At 42.6% G+C, this 10,148-nt stretch overlaps 1 protein-coding gene across 7 annotated transcripts in view; it reads right to left on the bottom strand.

Moving 5' to 3' along the window:
* Positions 1 to 4,680, bottom strand: part of SH3GL2 (SH3 domain containing GRB2 like 2, endophilin A1) — a 203,441-nt gene extending 198,761 nt beyond the window's left edge. For all 7 annotated transcript variants that reach the window (XR_014821165.1, XR_014821166.1, XR_014821164.1 and 4 more), the window contains exon 1: positions 4,513 to 4,680. Coding sequence is in view for 1 of the 7 variants with exons in the window: in XM_001925157.7 (XP_001925192.2) it covers positions 4,513 to 4,557 (45 nt within the window). In the remaining 6 variants the exon portion in view is untranslated. The remainder of the gene's footprint in view (positions 1 to 4,512) is intronic.
* Between the last annotated feature and the right edge of the window lie 5,468 nt (positions 4,681 to 10,148).

Below are 10,148 nucleotides of genomic sequence, written 5' to 3' on the forward strand. Positions count from 1 at the left end.
CTTCAACCAAGAAGAATCTCGGCCTCAAGGGAAATTACACTCAGTTTTTCAAACACCCCACAGGTCCATTTGCTAAGTACACCAGGAAGTTAGAGCTCATTAACAACTTTTTGTTGTTGTTTCACATGGTTCAAGTTATCCTCATTATACAAGCATGGCACTCTCACACACATTATCTCATTCAACTGTGACAACTCAGAAAAGTTTTTGTTTCTTTTTTTTAAATTTTGATTGCCCCTAAAATTCATTCAGAGAAGGCTGCATTATGATCAGACCTTCTAAAGCCCGGTAAAAGCACGACTGGAGCCATCATTATTTTAAGAACTATATCATTTTCTCCTGGTGCACTTTTACTTTGGGGAGGTGGAGAGAGGTAGGGATTAAGAATTCCTTTAAGAAATTTGGGGGTAGGCTAAGGATACTCTCCCGCTGAAAAATGCACATATAAAATGTGACATAACTTTAGAAAATAAATAGGCCTTCTGCAGTCTATAACAGATCACAGGCTCAGCATCTGACAGAGGGTGCAGGGATGGGGATAAGCCATACTCAAGATTTCAAAGGGAGCAGAGATTTTACTGTTTAGAGCAGGCAATTAAGGAACTGAAAACTTCACTGAGACAAAGTCATGATTAATTATATATTTAATTAAAGGCCTTAACAAGTTTTAAGTCTCACTGAATCAACAAATGCATACACATGATAGAGAAAAACATCTATATCAAACACAGCATTTTAAACGTGATGAAAGCATGAAGAAACTAGTTAAAAGAGAAACATAAAATATCAATGTAATTAAATGTTTCCAGTTGAAGGATTTGAGTGTGACAATAAATTACATGCCAGACAATATCCTAATTAACACAGGCTAACCAAATACATTTTATCCTTTAAAACAGTCAGAAGATACAGTCTAATATATACATCCTAACCAAACTCATTGAAAAGAAGAAAGCAGATCTCATTTTATGCAATAAAAACTTATTACTTATAGACTGAATTATCCTTTTACATGTTGAATCAAATACAATATTTAGAATACTGTGGTGAGTGTTTTTATGAAAATAAGAACTGCTATGGGCTGATTATGTTCCCTGCTCCCCTCCAAAATGCTTATGCCCATATCCTATCCCTTAGAACCTCAGAATGTGATCTTATTTAGAAACAGAGTCATGCAGATGTAATTACTAAAGATGAGATCATACTCATCAAGTGGAATGGGCCCCCAATCCACCCTATTGTCCTGGTGTCCATACAAAAAGGGGAAACTGGGACGCAGGCAGATGGGGAGAACACCACGTGAACATGAAGGTGATTTGGAGGATGTGTCTACCAGCCAAGAAAGGCCAAGCAATGCCTGCCAACAAACCACCAGAAGCTAAGAGGCCTGGGACAGAGTCTTGCCTAGTACCTTCAGAGGAAACATAGCCCTACTGACACCTTGTCTCTAGAAGTGAGAGACAGTAAATTTATGTCATCTCAGGCACTCACTTTGTGACACTTTGTGGCAACACTACCAAACCAATACAATGACCTAGCAAACTTTACTCCAACAAACTCTCACTTTACAGCAAGGTGCGTCCCTATCAAAAGCTTGATAAAGTTTAAAAAAACAAAAGAAAAGACTTTGTAAGGATAACATGTTAACTGGAAGTGGAGAGTTATTTTTACCTAATCTGCTGCTTGTTTAAACAAATGAAAAAAAAAAAAAAAGTGTCATTACTCTTTCTAAAAGATCTCAATATGAGTAAAACTCACTAAAGTAGAATAACATGTGCTCATGTGCCCTATTTTATACAAAAAAGAGAGTACCTTATTTATTTTAATTGCATGGCAAATTACATCTTTATGAATAATTAAGTAATAACATATATTCAAGTAAAAAAGATCAATTTTTGCTATTTTAATATATTCTCAAGTTTAAAAGATTTTCCCCGTTAATAAAATTTATTTGGTAAAAGCACTGTTCTACCTCCAAAGGACAGAGATGTTGAAAATGACTGTCAGCAACAAGGCAGAAACAATCACTTCTAAACCAAGAGAACAGTTGACAAAGCTAATCAGAGATTTCAAATCAGTGGGTAAACACTAAAAATATGCCACTTTATTAATACAAATATCACCCCTCACCAACATAAGCAAAACAGTTTCACAGACACAAAAGTAATGTTCCTGAAGAGAAACCCTTCCACTTATAAACATAGGTTATCTAATTTAGCATATCCACTCTCAAAAGGAAGTAATTCTAAGTCTAAAGTATTCTCTGCAGATAAGATCAAGTTCATGAACTGTATCAGGGGAGAGGTGGTTTAAAAAGTAGGAAATGGCTACTTTCCCTAACATCTCTGATACAGGCAAACATTAGCACTGGCTTTACACGCCCTAGAAAATGCCCACACATCCACAGGAAAAATAACATTTGCCTTGGATTTTCTAAGATTGTGCTACATTAAGTTATGGATAAGAGATGGTGCGTGAATTCACCTTTAAACATGAAAGGCCTTTCGATTTAAAAAAAAAAAAAAAAAAAAGGAAGATGACAGTGATTCTATATCTGGATGCTGATAAATACTAATCTTATCAACAGAAGACCTCCTCTGAGGCTCTCAGACGTTCTTTCATATTACAATTCAAGTTTTTGTTCTCAACTTCAGAGCTGCATTTAACTTCAGGATTTAGCTAAAATGGAGCTGTTTTTTGTTAAGGTAGCAAAGCTAGGAATTCCAGCTTCTATATACAAACTCACCTATCCTTACATCAATCCTAAGAAAATGGCTATTACCCTCATTCTAGAAAGGACAGATTCACAAGTTAAATAACTTGCTCAAGGTCATGGACACCAGAGGTGAGTCAATCCTTAGCCTTTCCCATTCCAAAGCCAAGGTTCCTAATTGCCTTTCAGGGCACCATGCTGTGCAAAGGAAGTCTTCAGAACCAAAGTGAGAAAAGGATAAGGTGTTGGTCAATTCACTGCTGGAGGGTGCTTTATACTAGTGACGAATACCAGAAATAAAAAAGGCTAGTAACATCAAAGAAGCCCTGCCTGAAATTTTACAGGTCGCATATACGCTGGCTGCTTCTGTAAACTTGAAGGAATCTGAAGTATAAAGTTATTAGAGGCCTTCCAAATTACACCAAAATCGCCCTTATATTTACAAATATTTCTGGTAGAGAGGTCTCAGATCCAACGTGAAAAGCAAAAATACACTAATGAGTATTTTTACCAAAACAATCTTATTTTTCTCCATTGCCCGAGCTGACAAATATAACTGATTCTATAAAGGTAAGTCTGTGGTGATAGAGATGTCATGTGGGCACACAGTGGATGAACTTCAGGCTGCGTCTGTCATCCTAACATAACCAAAATTCTGTAAAACATAACCCTCACCTTTTCTGGAGGGGGTTTATAATAGGACTGTTACTATGGTTGTCTGGGGGGAAAAAAATCTCACTTCTTCTGAGATATTATGAGAAAAACTGGCAGTAATTATGGCAAATCTACGAAAAAAAAATATTTAAGGCCAAATTATGAGAAATATTTCAAGAAATTAACTAAGTCCCTAGCTAAAAATGTCTTAAATTGGAATTGTTTCCGAATGGTAAAAAAAAAAAAAAAAGAAAGAAAGAAAGAAAAAAATAGTAACTATACTCATTATATAAGAAATAGGTCACATTATAAGCATTAACTTACTTTCTCTATGTAAAATTCTTCAACCGAGTCCAATGAGATTCAAATTATTAGCATCCGAATTAAATAAGTATTATTGTAATCACAGATTATTAACCCCATAAAAGTGGGCACATCTAATATGTAAAAGGCTCACTAAAAATAATACTTTGAAACACATAATGATTTGGTAATGTTAAGGTTGCAAAACCCATGGGAAATGTTTAAAAACGCGCAGGCTGCTGGTCAAGCCTTGGCCTCAAAGGAGTTTCAAGACCAACTTCTCCAAGGAAAAGTTAATGCATGAGCTTCCCAAAAGGAAGCCCCATTCCTCGGAAGCCTGCGATCGCCGGGGAAGGAGGGATTCAGACACCACGGGGGAAGAGCGCAGGCGGCAGACATCTCTGCAGCCACCCCCAGTGCGGGCCACCGCTCGTGCCTGCACATCCCGGGATAGCTAGGCGCACCGACACCGCAAGGTCACCAGGGAAGAGGCGACTTTACATAATCTACCGCCGCGCCGCCACCAGAGCGCCTGGTGTACTGAGGCCCCCTCCCTGCTGCGCCCGCGCCGGGAGATGCGGGGGCGGCGCTCGGGGCGTCTAGGCGGGACACCGAGGACCCGCGGATGCCTGCAGCGCCGCCCTGAGCCGGGGGATGGGGGACGAAGTGTGGGCTCCCAGTCCCGGGATGCCCGGGCCGCAGCGGCGGGCCGTGAGAGGCGCGGCCAGGGCGGGTTCGTCGTAGGCCGGGGTCCGCACGCTCCAGACCAGCAGCTGGTGCCCAGCGCGCCCCTCACGGCTCTTCCCGGGACCGCCCCGCGGCGCACCTGTCACGCGCCTTACCTGAGTGGCTTTGTGGAATTGCTTCTTGAGCCCGGCCACCGACATGGTTTGGGAGGACAAGCAGCCGGCTGCAGTGGGGACAGCGCGCGGCAGCTGAGCGTGGCGGGAAGGCCGAGCTGAGCGGCACGCTGGCCGGGCCGCCTCTCGTTGTGCCGCCGCTGAGGCTGTGGGCGCGGGGGCGAGGAGCAGCGCGGGACGAGGGCTCGTGCGGAGAGACACCCTGACGTCAGGGGCGGGTGCTGCGGCCTCTTAAAGGAGACGCGGGAAGCCCCGCCCCGGGCGCGGGCTTGGTGCGGCAGGTGCTGCGGCAAGCGCTACCTGGGCGCCCGCGCCAGCCCCTGGCACCTGGCTCCGCCGCACCGGCCGGCTACCTGCCCTAAGGACCAAAGCCGGTTTCCCGCCGCAGGGGTGTCCTCGCGCTCCCGCGAACTGCCCACCGGTGGCTGCAGATTGGCAGCCGAGGCACCGGCAGAACTCCGGTGACTTGTTGGGCTTCCAGGTAGCCACAAGGGCGCTGCCTGAAGCCAGCCCGCCTGCCCTTTGAGCCTGGCCTCATTGCAGCGTGGAAAAGAGGAGTGGCGTTCTCTCTAGGGTAATGAATAAGTCATTGCTCCTTGCTTGCTTGGTCACAGAAAACATTTCTCTGTCCTGGTTTCACTATCCCTTAAGCCGAGATAACGTTAGGGAAAGCCACCAATGGTGGGTTATTGTTTTGTTTTTTTCTCGATCTGATACAATTTAACGATTTAAAAACATGAAAAAAAAATGCTTAAACCTTGAAGCTGGTCCAGTAAATAGAATTTATTACTACAGTTATAGCATATAATCCTGTTTACAGATATGAAAAAGCCCAAATATGAACTTGGTATTAATTTGACAGTGGATTTAGGATTTTCAATCCAAAATAAGCATTAGATAATGTGAAAAGCATGACGCAAAACTATAGAAATACTACATATGTAAAAAAGTATATGAATCTAGGCTAGAAAAAAACTGATGTAACTAGATGAATTTGTAGCAGTGCAGTGCTGGACAGCTTCTGTATTCTGGTAATTAGAGTTTACTCCCCGTTTTCTGAGACTCAGAAGCATATAGAGAAGAATTTGAATTCTGACCCTATGTGGGGACCATAAAGTATAAGGAGGAGTCACCAGAGTGACAGAAGCCAGATGAGAGACACAGCCACGAATGAATAAGGAAACAGCATGGCAGAATGGGAGTTCTAGGAGTACCTTGCACTGCCCCCACTACTCCTGCTGCCTGGGAGGAACCACAGACCCCACAACCACCCTTCCAGCCAGGCTGCTTGGGCACAGGGTGAATATCTGATACAAGAGGATCCTGTCCATCCCACTGGCTGGTCTACCAATACTAGTCTTTCTTGATAACATGAATTGTACTCATAATGCCAGAATCAAGCAGATAGTGGTGGATCACAGAGCATTAAGAGCACAAGGACTCCTGACCCAGCCTGAAAAGGGAAGCAGACAAAAGGAGAAAATCTGCTGTGCGGTAGTTATTACAGATGTTCATGTACCTTCCAGATTCATGGTAGAATCACACTCCCCCCACCCCAGCCCTGTAATCAATTAAGTTGGCCACTGTGAGAAGTTTTAACTAGTGAGTCATGAAGGAAACTGACTGTCACCTCTTGGCAGAGGATTTAACTGTTCATATGAGAGGCTCTCCCCTCTCAAACAGTATTTTAGGTATTTGTAGTCTGTCACCCAGAATCCAGAGTGAAGACAAAGCAGGGCAAAGCCCCCAGCTGATTTCAACTTCATTCAGCATGAGTGGGAAATAAACCTGAGTAATTTCAATACCCCGAATCTAGGGTTGTTACTGTGGCAAACTAGTCTCTCCTGATTAGTGTACAAAAGAGAAAATGTTTTCCCATTCCTCAGAAGATGAAGGGAGATTTTACATTTCCTGCCATGGCCCATGTGTTTTTCATTTTTTGTCATTAGATGTCCACGAAGTGGCCTGTTTCTTTCTTATGAAAGCCTCATTGAAGTTTCAGGAAGTATATTTCTTCTCTGCCACCTACAGCCTCACGGAAGCAGCAGGCTAACTCAGCTCCCAGGCCTGAGGGTCAGAGGGAAGGATGGCTCCATGCACTGACCATACCCTAATCTCTTACCCTATGTTTTCCTTACCAGCTAGAGACAGTGAACAGTTACCTCTGGTGATCCATCAGGAATTCTAAAGGAATGTCTGGGTAAAGGACAATCTGTGTTTCAGAGGAACCTCAGACAGGGGAAGATGAAAGTCCTGCCAATAGATAAGTGGGGTTACTTATCTATCAGATCTCAGGACAAACCAGTAAAGCAAAGCTGTTGAGGTCCCATAGGATGGTGTGCCTAGGGCACAGCTTATCACATCTTTAAGGTCCGCCATGATAATTCTCAGAATTTTTTTTTTACTTTTTTATATTAAAGTATAGTTAATGTACAATGTTATGCCAATTTCTGCTGTAGAGCAAAGTGACCCAGTCATACACATATATATATTCTTTGTCTCATGTTATTTTCCATCATGGTCTATCCTAAGAGATTATACATAGTTCCCTGTGCTCTACAGTACATTGCTTACCCATTGTAAATGTAATAGTTTGCACCTATCAATCCCAGATTCTTGATATTAGGAAACCAAAGGAACTGGGACTCATTGCAGGTCTGGGAAGATTGCAGGTTGGTGGCATAATTGCTGCTTTTATACTCTGACAGTCTGGCGAAGCCTGCATACATACACACTCACAAAAAGATTGCCATAAAATGCTAAAATAGTTGTGTTGCCAGAGTCATTCTCAAACTTGAGTGTGTATCAGAATCCCCTGAAGGACTTGTTAAAGCACAAATTGCTGGACCACATCCCAGTTTCTGATTCACCAGGCCTGGGTGGGGCCCTAGAAGGTGTATTTCCAACAAGTTTTCAGGTGATACTAATGTTCTAGGCTCAGGAACACACTTTGAAAACACCTGGACTGGAGTAGCAATATTAAGAATGAAATTTTTTTCTGATTCTTTCAATTCTTATGATGTTTTCCCATTACTAGTGTAATACTAGTAATTCATAGTTAATTTTCCTACCTGTTCTCTGATCTAAGCAATGGAATGTGTTCACAGTTTGGATGGGCCTTGGTTGAAGCTGCAAAGAGAGCAATTAATCTACAAATCAGAAGGACCTGGGACACATGTCCTCTGGTCTCTAAGTGTGAACAGTATGAAAGGGAGCCCTGAAACATCTCCTCAGAACTTTGAGAACTTAACTGAACCCTAAGTCTAACAAAAACATATCTCTTTCCCTGGTTCTAATCCCCCAACTTATTTTTTTCCCTTTTTATGGCAGCATCTGCAGCATATAGAGGTTCCCAGGCTAGGGGTCCAATTGGAGCCACAGCTGCCGGCCTAGGCCATAGCTACAGCAACACTGAATCTGAGCTGCATCTTTGACAACACCAGATCCTTAACCCATTGAGCCTGAGTGAGGCCAGGGAGCTGCATCCTCACAGAGACTATGTCAGGATCTTAACCTGCTGAGCCACAAGGAGAACTCCCAACCCCAATTCAGAATGCTATCCTTCAAGGAACTACCTTGAGAGAAAGGACTTTAAATCTTTTTGAAACCATGGTTAACTCTCCCAGATATCCCCTTGGATTTCAGTGTAAACCCAGTATTTCTACCGAAGCCACAGTTTATACCTATAAAGACCTTTAAGATGTTTTGAAAGAGATTTGTAGAGCTAACTTCTAGCAGGCAGGTGATGAAGGATGGATGAGAAAGTGAAATACTAAGATGTTTATAGACTAGACCTTGAACCTCAAAGAGTTTCTATGCTAGTGATTCGGAAAATTCTTCTTATGGACATTTATTGTGACTTGACTATATAGGGACAAATGAACGAGACACTGAAAAAAATTCAAATGTGAGTGCCCTCTGTGGTTGCAAAGCTGTGACAGAGGCTCTTTGGAGAAAGGCAGAAGCACAATGCAGGGAAAAGGGCATAAAAAGTCAATGAGGAAAAACTTTGTCTAATAAAAGGTTATTGTAATTCAACAGGCATCTCCTCTCATCTCCTGAGATCAGATCAGTGTAAAGTGGTAAGTAAACCTAGATCTACTCAGGAAAGTTCCAATTAAATGAAACCCCACACAGCCTCACCTCACTAACTGGGCAGGAAATTCTTCACATGTTCACAGATGGAAAGGGCCTTGGTTGAAGCTGCAAAGAGAGCAATTAATCTACATCAATGAGGAAATAATTCCATCACATCATTTATGCACTATTTCTCCTTGCATTATGCCAAAGCTTCTGGCAAATACCAGACCTCTAGTTTGCATAGAGCTGTGCAGCACTTTTCAGAGAGCCCCTCTTTCCAAGGAGGCAAAGCAGTGCCTTTTATCCTTTGCCATTCAACCCTTGACACCACTCCTCTGGCCCACACCAGGGCAAACTGCTCCAGACTTTACATGTTAAGCTCACGAAACACAAAAAACAAAGGCATTAATTCCAAGCTTCTTGTTTGACAAAAGAGAAAATAGAAGGAAAGGAAGGGACTTACTCATTGTTACTTTTCTTTTCCAGCCTCTATCCTTAATTACAGGCAGTCAGTGTTAATATAGATTGGAATGAGTGAGTGAATGAATGAATGAATGAATGGTTTATCACTGTCACTGGTGCTGTATTATTACCACATTGGGTCTGATGTTCAGCAGCCTTCACCCAACAGCCTTGTATTAAGACACAGACCATGCAGGACTCAGATAGCTGTCCTGCAGTAGATGGCACTTAAGAATTTGTGCTTTTGGACACTGCCAGTGGTTGCATTTGGTCCCCAAACAGAATGGACGGGGCTAAGGATCCCTTTATTCAAAGGGTAAAATCAAGGAAAGACCACCTTCATTACCTTTCTTCCAGATTTGTCATCTACCACCCACCCTCCATCAAATACACCAAGAGATGCAAGAAGCACACTTGTTTCTTGGAAGTAGAATGTGTACATCTTTCTCTCCCCTCCTATGTTTCCTCCCCTCTTATACAGCCCATCTCCCTCCAAAGCACAAGGGCCTCTCCCTGCAAAATCTTCCTCTGCATTTAGTAAACCAAATCATAGGAGGAGGAGGAGACTTAACTAAGTGTGTGACTCACGTTAGGCTCTTAGCTTTGGGTTCGTATTTATTACTTGCATCCCAGTTTGAAATGCTTCCAACTTCCCTGGAAAAATCCTTCCATCACCAGTGCCCACCTCCAGTGGCTTTCTGAAGTCTTTGTCCACCCTTCTAACCCCACATCCTCTCTTCATTTGCCCTGATTGGGCACCTCTGTGGTGAAATTGATCTAACATGGATTTTACGTATTGATGTATACAGCATTCGATGCTTAACACTTTGAGTGTTGGATCTTACCTTTACTTTTACAACTCTCAGCAGATAATATAAACACTTCACTAGATCTGGTCTAATTGCAATTTTAAAAGCCTGATGAAAATTTTAAAGCTAGATCAGCAGAGGTTCAGGAAGACTGGAACTAGCTTGCTTCTCTCCACCTGAGCAGACTCTGCGATGGACTTTGTTGCAGCTCCCTTGCTCTATCCAAGTCTGAATCTCCAGATTCCCATAATTTTGAGAGTCCCCGAC

This window comes from Sus scrofa, chromosome 1 (genome assembly GCF_054392235.1).
Source record: "Sus scrofa isolate SSC_HxYL_T2T_F1_AM1 chromosome 1, Sscrofa_HxYL_maternal_Yorkshire_Landrace_v2.0, whole genome shotgun sequence".
NCBI lineage: Eukaryota > Metazoa > Chordata > Mammalia > Artiodactyla > Suidae > Sus > Sus scrofa.